A 27,176-nucleotide genomic window follows, 5' to 3' on the forward strand; every position below is an offset into this window, starting at 1 on the left:
TTTGGGTCTTTCCATAGTAGAGCAAGTTAGTTCAGTGTTACATTACAAGCTACCAAAGTGATCTCCTTTGTGCTATTGTGAACAAGTGACAATTATATAGCAACATTGGAATTACTAAATGATTAAACATTTTGACATTTGTCCAGTTTGTCTTCTACCATCTTATATTTTTACCTTTATTCATTCACACGATGAGGGCATCACTGGCTAGGCCAGCATTTATTGCTTATCCTTAGCTGCTCAGTGGGCAGTGGGTCTGGAGTCACATATAGGCCAGACCAGGTAAGGATGGTAGATTTCCTTCCCTAAAGGGCTTCAGTGAACCAGAGAGGTTTCTCACCAACAATCAACACTGGATTCATGGTCATCATTAGACAATTATAGATTTTTTTTTAATTGAATTCAAATTCCACCACCTGCTATGGTGAGATTTGAACTTGGGTCCCATGATATTATCTGTGTCAATGGTCCAGCAATAATACCACTAGGCCAATTGCCTCCCCCTCTTAATAGCAACATGGTACAAAGAAATAGTATCTTTGATGAATCATCATAATTAATCCTGATAAATTACAGCAGACCCAGAGCGAGCTTGCAACCAGAAATCCCAAGTCACGTGCTCCTCACAAACAGGAACAAAAATAGAAGTTGCTGGAAAAGCTCAGCAGGTCTGGCAGCATCTGTGAAGGAAAAACAGAGTTAATGTTTCGGGTCCGGTGACCCATCCTCACAAACAGGTCATTTGTCACAAACATGCATCCCAAGACATTATACTCCGAACAAACTCTGTCTACTTAGCATCTGAATGAGGTTAATACTTTGTGCTTCCAGTGTGTCCAAAGATTGACCACACTCTCACTGAAATAATGGAGGCAATTTTAGCCTGACCTGACCAATGGGAAATCCAAGGGATGGGACACAAAGCTGGTTTTCCTAGCTCACAACTCTGGAGAAGAATTTCACCTCTCCTCAAAATGCCAGGGTCGAAACTTCCTGAATAAAAACCAAAAGAACTGCAGGTTTTGTAAATCAGAATCTAAAGCAGAAATTGCTGGAAAAATCTCAGCAGGTCTGGCAGCATCTGTGGAGAGAAAATCAGAGTTAACGTTTCGGGCTGAGTGACTCTTCATCAGAACCCCCAGACCCCTCTGAGGAAGGGTCGCTCGACCCGAAACGTTAACGCTGATTTCTCTGCACAGGTGCTGCCAAACCTGCTGAGCCTTTCCAGCAGTTTCTGTTTTTGTTTCAAAACTTCCAGAGTTGCTCAACAACAGTTCCACTCATCTGAACTTTCCAAATGCAGTTATCATCTCAAAGACCTCACATTCCTTAAATCTTCAAAAGCCTCATCTGTTCTCCTCCCTTTTTTTCAATTTAAAGTGAACCTTTGAAGGTGCCCCGTTTGGTCATTAACTGTTGTAGTTCTCCTGACAAAGCTGCAGCTTTGTTTTCTGTCTCGCTCTGTGGGATGCTGTGACTGTTGCCAAAAACCCCACCTCCACACCTCAGCGAATTTCTGTTTTGAGTTTCTCTACGCATGGCAACCTGAGATCACATGAGGCACTCTTCCAAACCCAAGGTGTTTACAAGGAATTCACCATCCCCCACTTTGGAACTTTAACTACAAGTTAAAGGGACATTTTACAAGATGATAATCGCGTCCAATAGACTCCGCCCTCTGGTCCTCTGCGCGGTGAAGCAGTGCGTTATGGTTCTAGTGAAGACTCACTGGTTTCGAAACATTAGCTGTGTTTCTGACTCTATAGATACTGCTGGATCTACTGAGTTTCTCCAGCATTTTTTGTTTATGTGTTATGGTTTACATTACCCACTGTCTTTAAAGCCCTTAAAATAGCAATCATTGATGTCTCCGTAAATGATCCCACTGAGTCACACTGCTCCATTCCCTCAGTCATCATGCTGCTTGGTCTTTTGTTTACCTTTTTGATAGCCACTTTATTTTCCTTTATATTGTGTTGACTGCTGCTTCCCTTCCTGTGCAGAGCGGTGGTCAAGTTAACAGCCAGCTTCTCTCTTTTGGGTTTTGTGATTCCCATATTGTGGCTTGACTTAGTGCCACTTTCCTGCAATGTGTGTTGGCAGAGGCCAGGCTCTGTGGGCAGTGTTTACCTTTGTCTCTAATGCGGTTAGAATAGTACTTCCCAATTTTCTTGTCAGTGGCAGTTCACTTTCATGCCTCAGACTTTATCAGTGGGAGGAGAGTACAAAAGCTTTTGAGAGTCATAGAGCCATACAGCATGGAAACACCATGCCCCTATCTATATCAATGCAACTGAGGTGGAAAGGGTCAACAGCGTCAATTTCCTAGGAGTAACGATAACCAATAATCTATCCTGACCACCCATGTAGATGCAATGGTCAAAAAGGCACAACAGTATCTCCACTTCCTCAGGAGGTAAGGAAATTTGGCATGTCCATAAGGACCCTCACCAACTTTTACAGATGCATTCTATCTGGATGCATCGTGGCTTGGTATTTCAACTGCCCTGCCCAGGACCGGAAGAAATTACAGAGAGTTGCGAACACAGCCCAGTCCATCACACAAACCAACCTCCCATCCATTGACTCCATTTACACTTCTCATTGCTGTGGAAAGGCAGCCAACATCATCAAAGACCCATCCCACCCCAGTTAGAATCTCTTTCAACTTCTTCCATTGGGCAGATGATACAAAAGCTTAAACACACGCACCAACAGGTTCAAGAACAGCTTCTTCCCTGCTGTTATTTGACTACTGAATGGACCTCTTTAATTTTAAATCTGATATTGATCTGGCTTTTGTGCACCTCCTGTGCAGCTGTAACTCTGTATACCTCACTCTGTTCAATCACCATATGATTGTTTTTATGATCTGGCTGTACTGTTCGCAAAACAAAACTTTTCACTGTAAATAGATACATGTGACAACAATAAATCAAATAAAATTAAATCAAATCAGACCCTTCAGTACAACTTGTCTGTGCTGACCAGACATCCCAATCTGACTGAGACCTATTTGCCAGCATTTGGCCCATATCCCTCTAACCCATTCCTATTCACATACCCGTCCAAATATCTTTTAAACGTTGTAATTGTACCAGCCTCTGTTACTCCCTGTAGCAGCTCATTCCATACACGCACCACCCTCTGCATGAAAAAGTTGCCCCTCAGGTCCTTTTTAAATCTTTCCCCTCTCACTTTAAACCTATGCCCCTCTAGTTCTGGACTTTCTACCCTGGGGAAAAAGACATTGGCCATTCACCCTATCTATGCCCTTCATGATTTATAAACCTCTATAAGGTCACCCCTTGACCTCCTACAATCTGGGGAAAGGCTATCCAACCTCTCCCTACAACTCAGACCCTCTGATCCTGGCAACATCCTTGTAAATTGTTTCTGCACCCTCTCAAGTTTAACAACATCTTTCCAGTGGAAGGGGATGGGGAAATCCTGGATGGGGTGAGGGTGAAAGGAACTGAGCGTCCTTCCCCAATGCCCCCTCCCTTCCCAGCCACGACTTTCAGTCTTGCCTCAGCCTCAGCCTTGCCCCGCCTCCCTCATTGAGCATTTGATTAAAAAAATGAGCGAAATGAATGTGGTCTCCCACACAGCAAGACTTGAGTCTCAGTGAGCTGACTTGATTCGACCATGCTGTCCAGCCAAGAAAGAAAACTGTGAGCATTTTGAAAGGGTGCACTGAGTGACCAGATTGAGCTCCACAGCAGCCATTGCTACTTTAGAGCTCACACCCCTGGAAAAAAATCATACTTAGAGACCCAACTGGGTAGTGTGGGGAGAGGGTTCACAACCTGCAGTTTGGGAAGCCCCAGGTTAAGACTTTTATCTTACAGGGTCATAAAACAGCATGGAAACAAGCATTTAACCCACGCCAGCCTTCTGACAAGCACTCTACCCAGACACATACACCCCTACCCACATTTCCCATTGCTGACCCACACACCATGGCCAGATCACTTAACATGCACATCTATGGATTGTCAGAGAAAACTCACACAGACACAGGGCAAATGTGCAAACTCCACACAGTCAGTCACCCCAGACTGGGATTGAACCTAGATTCCTGAGGCTAATGAAACAGCAGTGCTAGCCACTGAGCCACCATGCCACTCCAGCACTGAGCTGCATATTTGTTGCGGAACATTCCCTAAGTCATGTCTGGTGATTGAGTTAGCTTGGACACGTGAGTCAACATTGACGTAAAATGAATATTGCATGTTGAGCAATTCCATCAGTTTTATGAGTATGTAGTAGGGTGATACAAACTCTGTTTGTATAGTGTTTCCTTTTCCCTGGAGCACTGATAAACTAAAGAAGAAGCAAGAGAATTTGTAGAATGAGCTATCTTTCTGTCGGAAGAATTTACAGGCAAAGAACCAACTATTTCCTAGTGTTTGCATTGCTTTTACTTACAAAAGAGTGCAGCACTCTGCCTTGTGCGATTAAATATGTGACTAATGCTGCATTACCTATAGCTGTGAAAGTCATTATGGTGCTGAATTTCTGCTTCACAGGCTTGTACCCAGCTCGAGGGCATTAGTGAGTATTACCCAAGTCAATTGCATCCGGCAGGTCTGAGAAAATCAAAAGAAGAATAGCGCATTGCCTTTTAGTGTTATTGGCTGTTTTACTATCACATTATCTGTCCGTGTTGAGATATATTTGTACACATAAGCGTAAGTTGGCATGAGAGTCATGCTAAATTCACACAGGTCTCAATATTGAGATGCAACAAGAAAGCTCCTGTCAAAGGATTCAGTGAAATTGCGCTTGGAAATTGACAGGGTGCAGGATCGTCTGTTCAGAATGTTTCCACGTGCAGGGAAAATGCCGTGAATATTCGAGTGATCTGTGAGGCGATTACAGATAAATGGTCACTGGCCAAGATTAGCACTGCTGGTTTTGCCCAGCACAGTTGAAGGCAGTAACAAATTTTCCACTTGACTTGTGGGAGACGATGGATGTGACATTAAGCCAGAGGTGATGACTCTATTATGCAGTTCATAAATTCCTGCAGTTCACAGATACAATGAAGCATGAGAGCTGTGACCAAAACAATGTTTGACATGTCCTTTGATCTGGACTAACCAGGAGAGAGTGAGTGTGTTTCATAAGGGTTTGCTAAACTTTTTATCATTATTCTGCCCTTGTGATGATTAGCCAGTCTTTGGTTCTTCTTGAAGATTAAACGCGGAGGGGAGGGGGTTTGCCGAGTTAAAACCAGCTTTCCATGAAGGTGATGCCTTGCGCCAGATCAGGAAATGAAGACGAAGCTCGTTTGACTTTAGTTTTTCCTTCAGAAAGATGCCAGAGAACAGCACAGATAAGTCGCTGTGTTGCTTGCCCATCTTAATGAGAACCATTCCTGAAGAAACCCTGGTTGCCAATTTCATCTTCAGAAACGCATTTGTGCCAAGTATTAGGTTGGAACAAACTGCCTGAATTGTTACTATGTGCACTTAAGAATATACTGCATAGAGCCAGAAAAAGGCTAGAGTGAGCTAATGAGACCACCACGTCCAAAACCTTTACCCAAAGATGCTGTCTAATCTGTTTCATCCTGTGGGATGAGTAACGCTTTACAATATTCCATTGTGCGCAAACTGCTGAAATTGATTCTGCATTGCAATTCTAACTGGTGAAGTTTCAGAGGGATTCATCGATCATCCAGTCAGCAAAGAGAACCAGAATCTTCATGTTCGGTTTTTAGTTAGACAAGGGTATTATTGTAACACAGTGTGGAGCAGGCCAGGCAGCACCAGAGGAGCAGGAAAGCTGACGTTTCAGGGAAACGTCAGCTTTCCTGCTCCTCTGCCTGTGTTCCTCCAGCTCCACACTGTGTTGTCTCTGACTCCAGCACCTGCAGTTCTTACTATCTCTAAGGATATTGTTATGTCTCTTTTCAGCAACAACACACATTTGCTTTTTTCCACCCATTGTAAAGGCTGCCCATGTTTTATTGCAGTCAAAATCTATGGAATGGAAATTGGGTATGGCAAACAATGATCACTCCCACTGATGAAGTTGAAGGCTACCCCCAAAACATCTCCAAGTTTAATGTAAAAACCGAAAGAACTGCGGATACTGTAAGTCAGAAACAGAACAGAAATTACTGGAAAATCTCAGCAGGTCTGGCAACCTCTGTTGGAGAGAAATCAGAGTTAACATTTCGGATCAGAAGTGACCCGTCCTCAGACCTGACGGTAGCTAGGAAAATGTTGGTTAATACGCAGAAGATAGGGTGTGGGGAGGGATAAGGTGGGGATAGAGCCTGAAGAGAGAGAAGAACAGTTGGACAGACAAACGATTGGATAACAATCTTGCTCTGAGGGGGAATAGCTACTAATGTTATTCGGCACAGCCCATTGTTAGCCACTAACAGCCCCTATTAATAGCTATTCACCTTTCCAGCCTGACCATTGTCCACTCCTTCGTCTGTTCAACTGTTCTTCTCTGTCTTTGAGCCCTATCCCCAACTATCGTTTACTCCTTACCCCACTGCTCCCACCCTGTCTTCTGCATAAAATCAACATTTTCCCAGATACCACCAGTTCTGAGGAAGGGTCACTGGACCCAAAATGTTAACTCTGATCTCTCTTCACAGAGTCTGCCAGGCCTGCTGAGCTCTTCCAGCAATTTCTGTTTTTGTTTCCAAGTTTAATGTGCTGGATATGTGCGGCAACGTGACAAATGTTCTCATGCAATTTTCTCTTTTCCATTCCTCAGAGGAGTAAATTCTTTTTGGGTCTGCTTCCATGCTTGTTAGAGGTCCTGTCACACCTTGTGTGCTTAGATAGTGAACATTAACACGTGTTTAGTACTGCAGTGGGACTTTGATACTGTTAGATCAGTTCGTCTAGTTTTTGAAAGATCTCTACATACTTATAGCTTTCCAGGAGGGATAAATGGATAGATATTGTCAGAAGTCACACAACACCAGGTTATAGTCCAACAGGTTTATTTGAAATCACAAGCTTTCTGAGCCCTGCTCCTTTGTCTGGTGTAGTGACTTCGTCTGACAAAGGGGCAGCGCTACGAAAGCTTGTGATTTCAAATAAATCTGTTGGACTCTGACCTGGTGTGGTGTGACTTCTGACTTTATCCACCCCAGTCCAACGCCAGCACCTCCACACCATGGATAGATATTGGAACCAGGAATCTATCAGATTTTGGTTTTCATCCCATCTCTAATCCAAGGGTACTGAGGCAAATTGTATAAATTTGGCCACCCTTTTTGGAGATCATCTATTTCAACCTAAGCACAAGGTGATGGTAGTTGTGTTGGTGGCATAGTGTTCAGATGTTTCAAAACCCCTGGAGATTTTCACAATATTTAACTGGACCGCATTTTCAATCCAAATAATGCGCCTTAGATCACTTGAGACAGGGATGCTCTTTCAGAGCTAGTCAGTTCTACAATGTGACCTGTGAAAAATGATTAGTTGGGTTTGCTTTCCGAATAGTTAGATGGGATGTTTGTATTTAATTGTAGCAGTTATTAATAGATTGGCAATATCTAAGCGGCGCTTTGATTTTGAACTTGTGATGTTTCACCTGACAAAACTATTTTTTTTCTTTTTATTTGAGTTGTTAATTTAACAAAAGTAATAATATTTCTAACTGAACCCGATCGTGAAATTTCTATGTAGAAAATAGGCCTTTTGAAGTAGTTTTTGTTTTGACTGGCAAACTCAAATGAATATAATTCCTGCCTACCCCACAGCCCCAGGCCAAGAGTTGAAATCAAGACCTTCTTTGGACTGTGTGTTTAAGTTACATAACTAACGAAGCATTTACAAAGACTTGCATTTATATAGTATTTTTTATCATCGCCAGTCAGCTCAAATCTCTCTACAGCATAGAGTCATAGAGATATTCAGCATGGAAACAAACCCTTCGGTCCAACTCGTCTCTGCCAACCAGATATCTTAAATTAGCCTAGTCCCATTTGCCAGCATTTGGCCCATGGATCTCTAAACCTTTCCTATTCATATGCCCATCCAGATGCCTTTTAAATGTTGTAATTGTACCAGCCTCCACCACTTCCTCTGGAAGCTCATTCCGTACATGCACTACCCTCTGTGTGAAAAAGTTACCCCTGAGATCCCTTTTAAATCTATCCCCTCTCCTTTAAATCTATTCCCTACCCTGGGGAAAAGACCTTGGCTATTCACCCTATCCATGCCCCTCATGATTTTATAAACTTCTGTAAATTCACCCCTCAGCCTCCGATGTACTAAGGAAAATACCCCTAGCCTCTTCAGCCTCTCCCTATAGCTCAAACCCTCCAACCAAGGCAATATCCTTGTCAACCTTTTCTCAACCCTTTCAAGTTTAACAACAGCTTTTCTATGGCAGGGTGAGCAGAATTGAACACAGTATTCCAATAGTGGCCTAACCAATGTCCTGTACATGACTTCCCAATTCCCATACTCAATGCATTGACCAATAAAGGCAAGTTTACCAAATGCCTTCTTCACTACCCTGTCTATCTGCGACTCCACTTTCAAGGAACTGTGAACCTGCACCCCAGTGTCTCTTTCCTCACTTTGGAGTATAGTCATTGTTTTAAACAGGAAAACACTTCAGATGGTACAAAGCTGACTCCTCCAACAGACAATGTGTTTTTGTGATGTTGATTAAAGGATAAATATTAGCCATGACACCACGGATAACTTCAAATGTAGCCTTAGGGTTTTTTACAGCTCTCTGAACAGGCAGTCAAGGCCTTAATTTAGCATCTTAAATGAAAGATAGCACCTCCAGTAGTGTAACTCCCTCTCAGCACTGCACTGGAACATAAGCCTTAGTTTGTGTGCTCAATTGCAGGGGGTGGGACTTGAAACCAATACATTGCGACAGAGCAGCAAGAGTAACAAAATTGTGCCATGGCTGACACTGTGACAGTGAGGTGGATTTCTGTACGATCTATCCAATTCGCTCCTTGTAACTTCATCCAATTTGCCCAGGGTTTCTGCACTATTTGCGCCAAGACTATAGCACGTGGACCAGTTGAAAGAGTCCTACTGTCTGCCTCGGTATTTTATTGACCCATTCAGTGCCCTCCTCGCTGATATCCACACACACATTAGTAAGTCCAAACTGCTATCTTTGCATCTCCCATGGCAGAAACGCAAGCAAACAACAAGCAAAAGAATTGTTTCTGACTAAGTTATGTGATTAAAAAAGCATTTGATGTCATGTCAAAAGTCTCGCAAAAGAACAGAATGAATACCATATTAGGATGTTCTGGATTAGCAGGGAAAACCACAAAAACCTAGTTTGGAACGCAACTATTCCTGTACTGTGGGGGCTATGGAGAGGGTGGTCATCATTAGTGTCCAGACACCAGGACACATTCGTTGGTTTAGATCGATATTTTTTCTTTACTCATTCACGGGATGAGGGCATCGCTGACTGAGCTGCATCTATTGTCCATCCCTAATTGCCCAGAGGGCAGTTCAGAGTCGTCCACATTGCTGTGGGTCTGGAGTCACATGTAGGCCAGACCGGGTAAGGATGGCAGTTTCCTTCCTTAAAGGACATTAGTGAACCAGATGGGTTTTTCCTGACAATTGTCAAATGGGTTCATAGCCATCATTAGACCCTTAATTCCAGATACTTTTATTGAATTCAAATTCCACCATCTGCCGTGGTGAGAATCAAACTTGGGTCCCCAGAATGTTATCTGGATCTCTGGATTAACAGTCCAGTGAAAATACCATTAAGCCATTGCATCCCCCAGTATTCCAGTATTTCATACTTTAGCTCATGGAGGTGCAAGCGTCAGAATTAGCTACAGACAAGCCTTGCTTATTTTAGGGTAGGTTGCACAACAGGCTCAAAAGGTTAATTATTTCCCAAGCCCGTGCAATTGGCAACTGCCCTGCCCAGGAATGTAAGAAACTACAGAGAGTTATGAATGTGGCCCAGACCATCCTTTGACTCCATCTACACTTTGCGTTGTAAAGCCAACATTATCCAAGACCCCTCCCACCCCAGTTGTAATCTCTTCCAACCTGTTCTGTCAGGCGGAAAATACAAAAGCTTAAACACACGAGCCAACAGATTCAAGAATAGCTTCTTCCCTGCTGTTATCAGACTGCTGAGTGGACCTCTAAAATTTCAAATCTGATGTTGATTCCTTGCTTTAACCATAGAATCCCTACAGTGTGGAAACAGACCCTTTGGCCCAACAAGTCCACACTGACCCTCAGAGCATCCCACTCAGACCCATCCCCCAATAACCCACCTAGTCTGCACATCCCTGAACACTATGGGCAATTTAGCATGGCCAATCCACCTAGCCTACACATCTTTGGACTGTGGGAGGAAACCCATGCAGACATGCGGAGAATGTGCAAACTCTACACAGACAGTCGCCCAAGGGTGGAATCAAACTTGGGTCTGCTGGTGCTGTGAGGCTGCAGTGCTAATCACTGAGCCACCGTGCCACCTCAATGATCAACGAGAAGCAATCAGGTCTCATCCGGGCTCATCTGCTTTAGTACACGTTCTTTGCATAAGCTTCTATTCCTCACTTTGTTCAATCACCCTATGTTCTGTATGTCCTTATGATCTGCCCGTACCATTCGCAAAACAAAACTTTTCACTGTACTTAGGCACATAGGACAACAGTAAATAAATCAATCTCACAAAAATTAATGCTGAGCTACAGATTAGTCAACTAAAAGTGAAATGGCAGCAGGGTTTTGCATCCATTTATTTTAATCGCTGTAACATTACGTCATTCTTACTTTAATGTCTTGGTGAATTCTGCTGGGATACGATGTTGTGTACCGGGAACCAGAACCCGTGAAGTCTATGGAGAGGACGAAGTTGCATTTAAAATGTACTTCAAACAGTGCTTTCAAAATGTTCACCGTTAAAATATTGAGGAATGTTGGAGAGAATTTGTCCAATGTGAGATTTCACAGTCTCCAATGAGACGGATAATCGATTTGAGAAAGCAGACTGCCCTTAGGATGTTATAATAGGAAGGTTGACGTGATAGTTTACTGGGCCAGCTTAAGCAGAGAAACTCCTTCAGGCCCACAAGCAGTGCTTGAAAGGCATGATCTTCCTCTCTGCCCGCAACGTCAGCAAATCCTAAAGACCTAGGTAAACCAGTTGGCCAGTGTTAAACCCGGAACACAGGATAAAATCTTAGGCATGCAGCCTTAATGTGTGTTTAAATATTTAAATAAGGGATCATCTCCTGACAGGGGCTTAGTCACCGCTCTCCCACCAGCCTGCTTTCGTTAAAATCAACATCAGAAGTTTGAGGCAGTACGGTGGATTTGAACACTATTGCAGTTGTAACTCCCATCAACTTTGCAGGGTGTTAAAGTACTGAGGCTGTGGCTCAATAGTAATTAATCCCCACTTTTAATAAATTGTAAAACTTCTTGTCTAACATTCGGTATCGGATGGACTACAGGTTTCCCTCGCACAGGGTTCCAAAGACAGACAGAAGCTGTTATTTCCAACACAGACTCTGTCTTCTTTCTTTCTTTGTCTCTGCTGCCTCACAGCACCTGGGACTCCAGTTCAGTTCCACTCTTGGGCAACTGTCTGTGTGGAATTTGCACATTCTCTCCGTGTCTGTGTGGGTTTCCTCCCACAGTCCAAAGATGTGCATGTTAGGGTGGATCGGCCGTGTTAAATTGCCCGTAGTGTCCAGGGTTGTGCAGGCAAGCGGGGGGGTGGGTGGTCTAGCCATGGGAACTGCAGCGTGACAGGGTAGCAGGGGTATGGGTCTGGGTGGATGCTTTTCAGAGGGTCAATGTGAACTTAATGGGCCAATTGGCCTGCTCCTACTCTTCAATTAAGTCTGCCATAATTTCTCTCTTTGTGGCTCTGTGTCAGGGTTTGTTCTATAATGCCCTTTGGAAGCACCATGAGACATTTCATTACATTAAAGATACAATGTGGATACAAATCATTCTCATTGTGCAAGTGCTTTGAGCTATTTTGAAACAGCAATGTGGTGTTTAATTATTTTTCCCTGTATTCACTATTCAAACACTGTAAATTCAAACAGAAACAAAATTCAGTAATGCGGGTCAGGTTTTTTTCTCGTACCTTTGCTTGTTTATTGAGAGTGTTCAGATGTTGTGGGTTGGGATGTTGTGGGTTGGGATGTTGTGGGTTGGGATGTTGTGGGTTGTGATGTTGTGGGTTGGGATGTTGTGGGTTGGGATGTTGTGGGTTGGGATGTTGTAGGTTGTGATGTTGTAAATAGGGATGTTGTGGGTTGGGATGTTGTGGGTTGTGATGTTGTAAATAGGGATGTTGTGGGTTGGGATGTTGTGGGTTGTGATGTTGTGGGTTGGGATGCTGTGGGTTGTGATGTTGTGGGTTGTGATGTTGTGGGTTGTGATGTTGTGGGTTGGGATGCTGTGGGTTGGGATGTTGTGGGTTGTGATGCTGTGGGTTGGGTTGTTGTGGGTTGGGTTGTTGTGGGTTGGGATGCTGTGGGTTGGGATGCTGTGGGTTGGGATGCTGTGGGTTGGGTTGTTGTGGGTTGGGTTGTTGTGGGTTGTGATGTTCCGAATTCCTCGTTAACTTCAGTGGGATTCATACCCAGACATGACAAGGCATAATGTTCATGGGCAAGTTCCTCCCACCAATTGCCTTACACCTGACAAAACATTTCCTTCCTGCAATGCGCTATCAAATGCCATTATCTCTTTTGAGTTTCATGCCACATCACTTGAATCTATACCTATTAATTTTCACTCACAGATGTTGTACACTGTATGGACATATTTCCTGTCCAGTCATAGACAATGGACATAGAATTGTGCTCTAAAGGTACATCACATCTTCCTAGATGACTTAAAAGATGAGAAAAACTGCGTAATGTTAGTTCTCCATGATAGGCATAAACTTGAAATTATTCTGACTTTCACAGTGTTACTTTTTAACGATGCTTTCGTTTGGATTGTAATAAGGGCAGGCAATGACCGAGTTGAATTATCATTGGGCTGTTAATCCAAAGACCCAGTAACTGTACTGGGGACCCGTGTTTGAATCCCCCCACATGCGATGGTGGAATTTGAATTCAATAAAAATCCGGAATTAGGACTCTAATGGAGACCATGAATCCATTGTCATCTCTCAGGAAAAACCCATCTGTTCGCTAATGTCCTTTAGGGAAGGAAACTGCCATCCTTACTTGGTCTGGCCTACATGTGATTCCAGACCCACAGCAATGTGGTTGACCCTTAACAATTAGGGATGGGCAATAAATGCTGATCTAGCCAGCAACACCCTCATCCTATGAATGAATTTTTTAAAAATTTAGCATCTTGGTATTATGATCATTTTTAAAGTAATATATTGACTCAGATCTCAAGGTTCAAACACTGCCTCATTTTGTGGCTATGACTGACTGGCCCAGCATTTATTAACCCAACCCTACTTGTCCTTGAGAATGTGGTGGTATACTGCTTTCTTGGACTATTCTGATCCATTTAGTGTAGGTGCGCTCATTCTGCTGTTTGGGAGGGAGTTCCAGGATTTTGACCCAGTGACACTGAAGTAACAGCGATACATTTCCAAGTCAGGATGGTAAGCGGCTCGGAGGGAACTTGCAGATGGATGGTGTTCCCATGTATCTGCTGCCCTTGTCCTTCTGGATGGAAGTGGTCATGGGTTCGGAAGGATCTCTTTTAAGGATCTTTGGTGAATTTCTGCAGAGCATCTTGTAGATAGTACACACCGCTGCTACTGAGTAATGGTGGTAGAGGGAGTGGATGCTTGTGGATGTGATGCCATTCAAGTAGGATGCTTTGAGTCTTGTGGGAGCTGCACTCATCCAGGCAAGTGGGGAGTATTCCATCGCATTCCTGACTTGTGCCTTGTAGATGGTGGACAGGCTTTGGGGAGTCAGGAGGTATAGTACTTGAGATAACAAGGTGTAGAGCTGGATGAACACAGCAGGCCAGGCAGCATCAGAGGAGCAGGAAAGCTGACGTTTCGGGCCTAGGCCCTTCTTCAGAAATGGGGGAGGGGAAGGGGGTTCTGAAATAAATAGGGAGAGAGGGGGAGGCAGATAGAAGATGGATAAAGGAGAAGATAGGTGGAGAGGAGACAGACAGGTCAAAGAGGCGGGGATGGAGCCAGTAATGGTGAGCGTAGGTATGGAGTTAGGGAGGGGATAGGTCACAGTCAAGGGGGCGGGATGAGGCCAGTAGGTAGGAGAGGGGGGTGGGGCTTGAGGTGGGTGGAGGGGATAGGTGGGAGGAAGGACAGGTTAGGGAGGTGGGGACAAGCTGAGCTGGTTTTGGGATGCGGTAGGGGGAGGGGTAGCTTGTGAAGTCCACATTGATACCATTGGGCTGCAGGGTTCCCAAGCAAAATATGAGGTGCAGTTCCTGCAACCTTCGGGTGGCATCACTGTGGCACTGCAGAAGGCCCAGGATGGACGTGTCGTCTGAGGAATGGGAGGGGGAGTTGAAATGGTTCGCGACTGGGAGGTGCAGTTGTTTCGTGCGAACCGAGTGTAGGTGTTCCGCAAAGCGGTCCCCAAGCCTCCGCTTGGTTTCCCCGATGTAGAGGAGGCCACATCTGGAACAGCGGATACAATATACCACATTAGCAGATGTGCAGGTGAACATCTGTTTGACGTGGAAAGTCTTCTTGGGGCCTGGGATGGGGTTGAGGGAGGAGGTGTGGGGGCAGGTGTAGCACTTCCTGCGGTTGCAGGGAAAGGTGCCCGGTGTGGTGGGGCTGGAGGGGAGTGTGGAGCGGACAAAGGAGTCACAGAGAGAGTGGTCCCTCCGGAAAGCAGATAAGGGTGGGGAGGGAAAAATGTCTTTGGTGGTGAGGTCGGATTGCAGCTGGCGGAAGTGTCAGAGGATGATGCGTTGGATCCGGAGGTTGGTGGGGTGATTCGTGAGGACGAGGGGGATTCTGTTTTGGTTGTTATTGCGGCGAGGGGGTGTGAGGGATGAGTTGCTGGAAATGCGGGAGACACGGTCGAGGGCATTCTTGACCACTGAGGGCGGGAAGTTGTGGTCCTTGAAAAACGAGGTCATCTGAGATGTATGGGAGTGGAATGCCTCATCCTGGGAGCAGATGCGGAGGAGGCGAAGGAATTGGGAATAGGGGATGCAGGAAGGTGGGTGGGAGGAGGTGTATTCTAGGTAGCTGTGGGAGCCGGTGGGCTTGAAATGGATATCAGTTTCTAGGTGGTTGCCAGAGATGGAGACAGAGAGGTCCAGGAAGGTGAGAGAGGTGTTAGAGATGGTCCAGTTGAACTTAAGGTTGGGGTGGAGGGTGTTGGTGAAGTGGATGAACTGTTCGAGCTCCTCGTGGGAGCACGAAGCGGCGCCGATACAGTCATCGATGTAACGGAGGAAGAGGTGGGGTTTAGGGCCAGTGTAGGTATGGAAGAGGGATTGTTCCATGTAACCTACAAAGAGGCAGGCATAGCTTGGGCCCATGCGGGTACCCATGGCCACCCCCTTTGTCTGTAGGAAGTGGGAGGAATTGAAAGAGAAGTTGTTAAGGGTGAGGACGAGTTCAGCTAAGCGGATGAGGGTGTCTGAGGAGGGGGACTGGTCAGGCCTGTGGGACAGGAAGAAGCGGACGGCCTTTCGGCCATTGCATGGAGAATGCAGGTGTATAGGGACTGGATGTCCATGGTAAAGATGAAGTGTTGGGGACCATGGAATTGGAAGTTTTGGAGGAGGTGGAGGGCGTGGGTGGTGTCACGGACGTAGGTGGGGAGTTGCTGGACCAAGGGGGAGAAAATGGAGTCGAGATAAGTAGAGATAAGTTCAGTGGGACAATACTTGCTGCAGGATTCATGGCCTCTGACCTGCACTTGTAGCCACTGTATATATATGTAGCTAACCCAGTTCAGTTTCTGGTCAGTGTTGACCCCAGGATTTTCATAGTGGAGGATTCAGTGATGGCTAGTGAAAGTCGAGGGACAATGGCTGGATTCCCTCTTGTTGAAGATATTCATTGTATGGCATTTGTACAGTGGTGGTAATGTTCCCTGTCACTTGTCAGCCTGGTCCTTGATCTTGTCAGGTCTTCTGAACATCTTTAAGCTCCTTCCTCCCAGATGTCTGTCAGGAATCGTGGCATTGGAACAGCTGATGTACATAGTTCACTGAAGACTAAAGTCTGAACATGTGGGCTAGAGATGCATAACAATATCTGTAGTGGGCGGCATGGTGTCTCACAACACTGTCGCCTCTCAGTACCAGGGACTCAGACTCGATTCCACCCTCGGGCCACTATCTGTGTGGAGTTTGCACATTCTCCCCATGTCTGCGTGTGTTTCCTCCGTGTGCTCTGGTTTCTTCCCACAGTCCAAAGATGTGCACATTAGGTGCGTTTGTCATACTAAATTATGCATACAGTCCAGGGATGGTAGCCATGATAAATGTGCGTTACATGAATGGGGTCAGCGGATGGGTCTGGGTGGGATGCTCTTCAGACGGTGATGCAGATTTGATGGGCTGAATGGCCTTTATCTGTACTGTTGGGATGCTATGTTTCTACATCTAGCTGACTGTAAAACAGAGGGTATGGCTGGATTTCACCCTCCCCTGCTGAGGGAGTTTTGAGGGCTGGCAAGGGGTGGAGATGAGAGGAGAGAGTGACCAGGAGATGACCTTCCTGCTACTGACTGACCAACCCCTGACCACGTCTGAAATTGTTTGGGGAACGGTATGCTATTGGATGGTCCACCCCTCATGCTCAACTATGCTGTATAATGGCTTCATCCTGTATACTGACTGTAGTTTACCTGTGTGGAGGAAGGCCCATGTTGCATCGGACACCCAGCAACTTTAGCTTCATGGTCTGGTGGTGAGCATATTGGATGTGTCCAGTATCATCTTCCCCACTTCATTGACCTGAAGCTTATGAAGCCAGCCTCATACCTTAGGGCCTGGGGTAGTGTTGTGGAGCAGAGAGATCTAGGGGTTCAGTTCATGATTCCTTGAAGTGTGCATCACGGGTCGATGAGGTGGTTAAGCCGGTGTTTAGCACGCTTGCCTTCATTGCTCAGGCATTTGAGTATAGGAGTTGGGAAGTCATGTTGAGGTCATACAGGACATTGGTAAGACCTCTTCTGGATTACTGCTTGCAGATTTGGTCGCCCTGCTATAGGAAGGATATTATTAAACTGGAGAGGGTTCAGAAAAGATTTACCAGGATGTTGCCAGGAATGGAGAGTTTGAGTTATATGGAGAGGCTGGGACTTTTCTCCTGGAGCGTAGGAGGTTGAGGGGTGACCTTATAAGAGTTTATAAAATCATGAGGGGTATAGATAAGGTGAAGGGCAGATGTCTTTTCACTCGGTTGGGGGATTTAAAGACTGGGGGCATCGGAGAAAGATTTCAAAAAGACATGCAGGGCAATGTTTCTTACACAGAGAGTGGTTTGTGTGTGGAATGAATTACCAGAGGAAGTGGTGGGTGTCCTTTATTCTTTAATGCGATGAGGGCATTGCTGGCTAGGCAGCGTTTATTGTCCATCCCAAATGGCCCAGAGGGCAGTTCAGAGTCAACCACATTACTGTGGGTCTGGAGTCACATGTAGGCCCGACCATGTAAGGATGGCAGGTTCCTTCCCTAAAGGACATTAGTGAACCAGATAGGTTTATCCGACAATGGATTCATGGTCGTTATTAGATTCTTAATTCCAGATATTTTATTGAATTCAAATTCCACCATCTGCTTTGGCAGGATTTGAACCCAGGTCCCCAGAATGTTATTTGGGTCTCTGGATTAACAGTCCAGTGATAATACCACTAGGCCATCACCTCCCCGGATGTGGGTATAGTTGCAATGTTTAAAAGACGTTTGGGTAAGTACATGAATAAGAAATGTTTGGAGGGATATGGGCCAGGAGCAGACAGGTGGGAACTAGTTTAGTTTGGGATTGTGTTCAGCATGGACTGGTTGGACTGAAGCGTCTGTTTCCGTGCTGTGTGACTCTATGACTCTATAATATAGAGACAATGTAAAAAAGGCAAAATGATTGCAAGAATGAGAGCAAAACTGAGAACCTTTACTTATGCATGAATGATTGAAGAAACTGGAACATTTTTCTCTGAATGAGATAATTGGATGGTAATCTAATAGAAGTTTACAGGTATGAAGAGTTTGATAGGATAGATAGATAAGAAAAGCAAGACCAGTACCGGGGACCACAAATATAAGACAGTCAGAAACAAATCCAAAGGCAATTCAGGAGAAATGTCACTGCCAGAGAGAGATTAGAATGTGGAACTTTGTTGCACAGGATTTGTTGAGAGAAAGTTGTATCTGGGGGGGAGTTAGCTAAGCACATGAGGAAGAAAAAATCAGAAGGATATGTTGATGAAGTTCAATGAAGAGTTGGGAGGAGATGCTTATAAGCAGCACACACCCTGGCATATGGACCTGCTAGGCTATACATCTGGTTTTTGTGCTGAAAATACTTTGCAATAATGAAATTGGAAGGAAAACCAGAAATATTTCTGTATTAAACGCCATTTTTAATTGGCTGTGATCTTCCTGCAAGTGCTGCTTTTTCGGGTGAGTCAGAGTGCTAGTACAGCCAGGAATCATGTCTGACAATGTTTTGAAGCCACTGCCAAGTCCTATGGTTTATTCCTGTTACATTCGGAGGACATGGAAATATCTGGGATGGTGGTTGCAGTGATTTGTTCACAATTTACATGATGGGTGCAAAGAGCAACACAGGGCTGTTTACAAATTGAGCACAATGCCTTGCAAAAGAAGTTTACGAAGTTTGTGTGACAAAATATGGAGGGATTTAAACATAAAGGTAAGAATTTTACATTTCTGGAGTTAGGATCTCAGATGTCATTGTAATTTGGGAGTGAAGGCTAAATGTGAGTTACTGGTAAGGTACTGATTGTTTTAAATGGTTTGCAGTTTATTGACAGTAGAGTAATTGGATTTGTATGTAGTAAATAGGCCGTCACTGTCTTCGTGTTGGAAGGTAAATTTCCGGGTAAATAGACTGCTGAAATTGGAAACAACGTGGTTCAGCCTGCGACAGTGGTTGGGGAAGGGTAGAGAATCAGAGGCAAAGTGAGAGGATTGGTGGGAGGCCGCTGGGGAGACTCTACATAGGATGGTTTTGAACTTCCCAATGTTATATGTGATTTGGTGTAGACCACGTAATGCACATTGAGGTTTTCTGTTTCAAGACTGTTTGCTATTGAGCTTGTGAGTAGACTCGTACAGCACGGAAACAGAGCCTTTGGTCCAACCAGTCCATGGCAACTATAGTCCCAAACCAAACAACTCCCACCTGCCTGCTCTTGGCCCATAGCCCTCCAAACCTTTCTCATTCATGTTCTTATCTAAATGTCTTTTAAACGTTGTAATTGTACCCACAAATACATTTTACAGAATGGCTCTCTTTGGATAAGAAACTGACAGAAGGCTGTCGAAATGAACAAGGTATCTAACTGGGATCTTGCTGCTCCCAATATGGTTCACTTCTGCTGCAGAACATCTCATCAATGTCATTGGCATTTCCGGGTGTAACTATTCCAATGTCCTGCTCATCAGTCTCCCTGTCTCTATATTTTATAAACTTCAGCTTATCCAAAACTCTACTGTGTACATTCTGTCCCAAACCAAAGCCACACTTATTATTCCCATCTTAGTTGATCCACCATTGACACCTAGCTCCTCAATGCTTCCAGTTTAAAGTGATCATCCTCATGTTTCAATCCTTCAATGGTCTGTCCTACCTCTCTAACCTCCCTGAACCCTGTAAACCCCCAGTAATTCTTTGTGTCCCAGCTCTAACCTCTTGTACACCCTCCTCAACAGCTATTGCTGGCAATGTCTTCAGCTGCCTTAGCCCCATTCCCTCTTTAATCTTCTCTGTCTCTGCACATTTCCTCCCTTCTTTAAATACCTCTTTGACCTTACTTTTCATCACTTTTCTTGATGATGTGCTTTGATTCAGTGTCCAGTTTTAAAATCTAGTTGAGGTTCATAGCACTTTTTGGACTTTATTCTATGTCAAAGGCACACAATCATTTAAATTAGCGTTTTTAACATTAGCAATGAAGGCAAACTTTGGAGGATGTGTGACAGTTTTCACTGTAGTTACAGAAGTATCAGGAGGTTTTAAAAAGAATTGCAAGAGGTGGAATCCAAGATAGTTCTTGGCATAAAAACTGAGCCATTAAAAAAAAGACTTATGGAACACAAATTGTTGTTGATAGGGGAAAATAATTAGGATAGAGTCTGAGTCCCTACAATCATGATTAACTCTACAACACACCACTGCACAGTTCAGAAAAATTGGCAAAGGGTTGTGCTTATGGTTCAACCACTGACATTAAGATTGTTATTACTATGGTCTGTTGAAGCAGGGTGGAGTGTCTCTTAAATTAAATTACAGGGTGACAAACACCAGACCGGGTTAACTTTTTCAGTTCCCATTATTTTAGAAGTTGCAAATGATTGAGCATAATTCAGCAAGTAGGTTTATTCCTGTCTCCCTGTATTTTGGATTGCTGCACACATCTAATTCCCGAATCCTTCTCTTTTGAAGATTGAGATTCTTGCCAGGACACATTTCAAAGGGGATAGCATCTTCTGCCATAACATCGGTACATTGGCCAAGTTCCTGTTTTATGTAGGAGGAGTTCTAGGAAGGATATTATTCAGCCGGAGAAGCTTCAGAAGAGATTCACCAGGATGTTGTCAGGAGTGGAATGTTTGAGTTGTAAAGAAAGGCTGGATCGGCTGGGACTATTTTTTACTGGAGCGTGGGAGGTTTAGAGGTGACCCTATAGAAAATCATGAGGGGTATAGATATGGTTAATGGTAGTTGTCCTTTCCTTGGGATGGGGGATTTCAAAGCTAGGGACACATTTTTAAGGTGAGAAGAGAGAGATTTAAAAACGACATGAGGGGCAACTTATTTACACAGAGGGTGGTTCACACCTGGAAAGAACTTCCTGAGGAAGTGGTGGATGTGGGTACAATTACAATGTTTAAAAGACACTTGGATCAGTAAACAAATAGAAAACGTTTGGACGGAAATGGGCCAGGGGCAAGCAGTTGGGACTAGTTTAGTTTGGGATTACAGTCGGCATGGACTGGTTGGACCAAAGGGTCTGTTTCCGAGCTGTATGACTTGTGACTTTGAGCATGTCTCAGTGCTGAGTCATGTCAGATAAGTGTGATCTCTCTGCTTAGATGCCCAGACTTAGAGCAGAGGTTACTATGTAGGTTTAAAAATGATGTTCCAAACAATGCCTTCCTACTAAGTTCATAACACTGGATTGGTAAGGCATTTTGCTGTGCAAAACTTGACTCCTTTGCTTCCTTAAATACAACAGTGATTATAAAAAAAAGTTAACCGACTGTGGTATGAAGTCATGATTAAAGTTATAGAAATATAAGTTCTTTCTTTCTTGTTGCTTTTATCCCCAAAATAGACCAAATTCTGTGTTACAACACGCATTTTGTGTACAATTTTCTGAGCTACAGAGTAGGAGTTAAGTGGCAACCACACAAGATGACAATGAAAGAGTTTTAAAAAGAACAGGAATATCATGATGATGTGCTTTTTAAGTTTGAGTGTTTTCAGTATTCATTAATGTGAGGAAGTTGAGCTTGGGAGGGGACTTGTATCCTACTTCTTACATTCAGCCACAGTTCCCAGGTCAGGTGTGGAATGGGCTATAGCCAGCCAAGGTCCAAACATTGATTCATTTGGAAAAATAATCCGTGAGCCACAGTTCCAGCTACAAATTGCAAGTGAAACCTCGATCTTCTCAGATTCTGACTGTTTTGAGCTCTTTAGCCATAGCTGCTGTAGCTGCAATCAATCCAGAATCATTCGAGGCTGATCATGTCTGTTCGGTTCTGGTCACCTCATTATAGGAAGGATGTGGAAGCTTTAGAGAGGGTGCAGACGAGATTTACTGCCTGGACTGGAGGGCAGGTCTTATGGGGAAAGGTTGAGGGAGCTAGGGCTTTTCTCATTGGAGCGAAGAAGGATGAGAGGTGACTTGATAGAGGTGTACAAGATGATGAGAGGCGTAGATAGAGTGGATAGCCAGAGACTTTTTCCCAGGGCGGAAATGACTACTACGAGGGGGCATAATTTTAAGGTGATTGGAGGAAGGTGTAGGGGAGATGTCAGAGGTAGGTTCTTTACACAGAGCGTGGTGGGCGTGTGGAATGCGCTGCCGGCAGTGGTGGTGGACTCAGATACATTAGAGACTTTTAAGCAACTCTTGGATAGGCACATGGAGGATAGAAAAATGTAAGGTATGCAGGGTAGTTTGATCTTAGTAGGATAATAGGTCAGCACAACACCGTGGGCTGAAAGGCCTGTACTGTGCTGTACTGTTCTACGTTCTATGTCCATCTGCTTTTCTTGGCCTGTTGATATTGGAAAGAGCAGTTCAAAAGACATGTTTAACAGCAAGAACATGTCACTGGGAGGCCTCAGACACAGACAAGTGAAGCATGATGAATACTTGAGGTGTGAGGCATCCAGATTGAACTGCGGAATGGCAACTTTACTCCCATTAATGAGGAATCAAACCAGTGGTGAATTTGCAATGTGCTTTCTGAGAGCATTTAAAATCCTTTGTAGTCCATCGAGCGTGTTTGCTCAAGAGTGGGTTGACCTGTATGCAGAAACAGGAACAACTCATGCCATTAAATTGATCACTGTGGCAAATCAGGAATGTCAGGTTTCAAACGCTTCTTTCTACATGGCTAAAGTTTCATAGTGCAGTGTACCCATCTGGTTAAACACTCTTTTTGGATATTGGTGCGGATGGAATTGTGTTTGTGTGAGGCAGTGCCTTGGGATTTACTTCACTGATACTCTGGTGCTCTGCAAAGTGCACAAAATGCGTGTTAAAATGAAGAATTATATCTGTTTAGGGAAAAACGGCAACAAGGAAAGAAGCTGTGTTTCAAGAAACCAATCGTTTCTTCAGGATGCCCCATGCTTTCTGGAGTGTGGTCGCCCATGTAGCATCAGTGTCGACTCGATGGCCTGCTTCCACACTGTAGGGATGAATGAAACCCAGTGGCCAAAATTTCATAAGCAGTAAAGTAACAACAGCTTGATTGTCAGTGATGTTGGCTGAGGGAAAAACATATTGCCCAAGACATGAGCAAGACTTCCCAACTCTTCTTTGAATAGCGAATGGAATCTTTTCCATCCATGTGAAGGGACAAGATAGAGCCATGCTTTAACGTCTCACCCAAATGGTGGTACCTCCAACAATGCAATGCAGTGAAGTTTCAGCTTAAATTATCTCTCTCTGGAGTTGGACTTGAACCAACAGTCTTCTGACTCAGAGGCGAGACTGAATGCTTTGACTGGGACAAGAGGTGAGGTCTGTTTAATGATAAGAATCACCAACAAAATACTTCTTCTTTGACATTGGGGTTGCGGTGGAGTTCCCAGCCCTTACCTTGCAAAGGTGAGGAAATATAAGCATCACTGCCACAATGGACTGGGTAAGGCAGATAAATGCAAGACCCAAGGGACTATCCATATTATGAGGAATCAAGAAGTGCCAACACAATGGAGCTGTAGATAAAACATGGGCTTAAGTGTCGAATATAATCACAGAGCAATAGCCGCACACCATAATCAAATTAATCCTCTTCATTCCTAGCTGAGCCCATACTCCTACTATTAGTTGCAGGATAATAGATGGTTGGCAGTGAGTTGCTGGGTAGAATTTCAATTGAATGATTCATAATCCGAGATCAAAGCTTGGATGGACATCGGCTAAGCTTCAGCATTGATTATGCTGCTGTAAGCATATTTTGCAGATGTTTGCTCTTTGTAATATGCTGTACATTAAACACTGGAGGATGAAATTGGTTAATGCCAGCATGTGAAATTGACTCTTGGCAAATCTATAGCCAATTTTTCATAGGGTCAGTTTTTTATTACTTTCTATTAATGTGGAAATAATGCCAAATATCATAATTTCAAACCAAACGCAGACAGCAGTGAGCTGAATGAATGTCTCGAAAGGGATTGAACTGTAATTCTCGAATATTGGATCTGGTTAAAAAAATTGAGGACCAATATATTGCAAGCCTGTTTGCCCCTTTGATTTTTTTTTAACTATTGCAATGCATTTGGTTGAGCTGAATAAAGATCCAGAGGTAATTGTAGTTCATGTCATAAACTGGAGCTAAACTATTTAGAAGACCATTTAATGGGAAAATGCTTTTATGCCCATGTTTAACATATTTCTTTGTTAAATGAAGAAGTAACAGCATGCTTATGAGGCTCAGTAATGCATTTTGATGCAGTTGTTCTGCATTTGGTGAACTTTTATTGTTTAGAGTCACTTACGCCAATAGTAACCCAATACCAAAGCATCCTATCAATTGGTCTTCTTTATTTCGCAGTGATCTGGACAAGAACAACATTACACGGATTTCGAAGATGGACTTTGTTGGACTGAAGAATCTCCGGGTTTTGTAAGTACATTCCAGCCCATGTATGAGTCCCTTTGTGAAATTTGTAAATGACCAAACAAAAAACAAAAGCCTGCTTTTATTCTGTCCCCTTCATCCCACCTTCTTCGTGCCATTATGAATTAGGGGACCTGAGATTTGTTTGCTAAACCCACAGCGCTTGCAGGGGCTGTGCTACAATAGCTGAAACACGTAGTGCCCAATATCTTCATCAGTCATCAGTGGGAGGCCTTTGCAAATTCTGTTGTGTCTGAATATGAATCAGAGCCCCAGAAATGCATGGAAGTGTAGTAACTTAAAATATCATGTAATCTCATCGGAGAAATGCTAATAGTACTTCTGCTTTAAATGCAAAGGAAAGATGGCAACTTATGAGCAACGTGTTATGACTCCTGGAGGAATGGTGTCTTTTATCAAATGCTATTTTTCAGTGTATTCGAATTGACTGGTTATCCAGACCGGCTGGACCCTCCTTCTGTATTTCATTATTTCATCGTATTGTGCACCAGTTCGCTTACTGAATTTCTATTATTTAATATATCATCATTTTTGGAAATCACATGTAATAGGTTATCTAATTTCAACACTTATTACAAACTGCAATTCCCAAATAGTTTGAATTAAAGACTTTATTTATACTTTGTATAAACAAACTATTTTTTTCCACTTACTACAAACTGCAATTCCCAAATATTTTGAATTAAAGACTTTATTTATAGTTGGTATAAACAAACTATTTTTTTCCACTTACTGCAAACTGCAATTCCCAAATAGTTTGAATTAAAGGCATTGTGTTTAGTTTGTATACACAAACTAAGATCAATACCTTACAAAGTACGGTTGCAACAGCTTCACAGTGCATTTGATTCTGCAGTTTTGTTTGGCTCAGATTTTGCATCGAAGGGAAGGCAACAGTTCTTGCTGTTGATCTTGAAGAAAATCGTTCGCAAAAATCTCGCAAACTCCGAGATGACAATTTCCCCGAATATGTAATAAAAATCATTCTGTATCCAGTACAAGGAAATTTCTGCTGTTCAGCAACAGAAAATCACCAAGCAATCTTAGCAGACAATCGTACTGAGAGATTCTCAGAGTCAAAAAAACCCAAAAGTAAAACAACACCGTTTTTTTTAATCTTGTGGTGCGGTGGTAGCGTCCCTATCTCTGAACTGGGCTGCCCAGGTTCAAGGCACACCTGTTCTAGAGGTGTGTGATAGAAACTCTGGACAGATTGATAAAAATATTTTTTGTTTAATCTTGTTTTAATCATTTTACAGAGAGTGAAATAAAGATTTGTACACGACTATGAGATTAAAGCTGAAGCTAAAATATCATTGAACTTTATCGTAAAATAATTTTTCAGAAGACCCATGTTTTTTTTAATACTATAAATGATTTCTAAAAGGAATCTTTCAGGGCCAGGGTGGTTATTCAGCATTAATTACGACTTAGTAATCCAGTAAAAGCTCAGTTGCACCTCATTGAACATGACATTGTATTCTGAGGGAGGGCCACCGGACCCGAAATGTTGACTCTGTTTACTCCTTCACAGATGCTGCCAGACCTGCTGAGCTTTTCCAGCAACTTTGTTTTTGTTCCTGATTTACAGCATCCGCAGTTCTTTCAGTTTTTATGACATTTTCAGTGCACTTTCTTACAAGAGCAGTGCATAAAAAGTGTAGCTCCAAGGACTGCAACATTGCACCCTGCAGAGGAGCAGGATATCACTGACAACAATTTCCAATTTCCACACTTAACTGTGCACATTTACACTGCATACGTTGCTGTCTTTTTCACAGAGTATTGATGCTGAATGTTGTCGGAGGCTTCATTGAAAACTTAAAATTGTACAACAAAAATGAAGAGGAAATAATGATGTAAGAGATGTCATGGAACTGGTAGTCTTGAATTCAATCCTTCCAAAACAACAAATGGAAATTGTTACACACTGTTTAAAATAAATTTTCAATTGTCCTGTCTCCAGTCTTAAGCCATATTTTATGATTAGATTCTGTGGGCTCCTTTGGATTACTGCATTACATTAAGAGCTGTTGTTTTGATCATGCCTAACAGAATTTCTGACAAAGGATAGTGGATAGAAACTTGGAATAGAAATTCAGCTAGTTTTAGATACAGAAGCATTTGGTGTGTCCTGACCCTCATGAAAGTTTGTAGGGTCATAGAGTCATACAGCACGGAAACATACCGTTCAGTCCAACCAGTTCATCCCGAACATAATCGCAAACTAAACTAGTCCCACCTGCCTGCTCCTGGCCCTTTTACCTCTAAGTCTTTCCTATTCATGTACATATCCAAATGTCTTTTAAACATTTTAACTGTACCCACATCCATCACTTCCTCTGGAAGTTCATTCCACATGCAAATCACCCTTTGTGTAAAACATTTGCCCCTCATGCCTTTTTAAAATCTCTCTCTTCTCTCCTTAAAAATGTGCCCCCTGGTCTTGAAATCCTCCATCCTACAGAAAAGACAGCTACCATTAGTTAAACACCAATACTTTATGTACAGTATCAACGCATCATTAGCTATGACCAAATGCTCTATGATGGTTCCTGTAATATCGATGAATCCTGGTAATAGTTCCGCCTCTACGTCAGATGGCACTATTTCTCGAATCCTCTAAAATCTATTGAGGTGAACCAATTTAGTCCAGAGTAG

General features: G+C 43.4%; 1 protein-coding gene across 1 annotated transcript in view; it reads left to right on the forward strand.

The window, feature by feature from the left end:
• The window catches only part of LOC109911258 (slit homolog 3 protein-like), a 614,108-nt gene that overhangs the window by 17,519 nt on the left and 569,413 nt on the right, over positions 1–27,176 (forward strand). The window contains exon 2 of the mRNA XM_048603610.1: positions 24,429–24,500. Coding sequence (XP_048459567.1) covers positions 24,429–24,500 — 72 coding nt within the window. The remainder of the gene's footprint in view (positions 1–24,428; positions 24,501–27,176) is intronic.

This window comes from Rhincodon typus, chromosome 12, assembly GCF_021869965.1.
Source record: "Rhincodon typus isolate 14 chromosome 12, sRhiTyp1.1, whole genome shotgun sequence".
Classification (NCBI taxonomy): Eukaryota; Metazoa; Chordata; class Chondrichthyes; order Orectolobiformes; family Rhincodontidae; genus Rhincodon; species Rhincodon typus.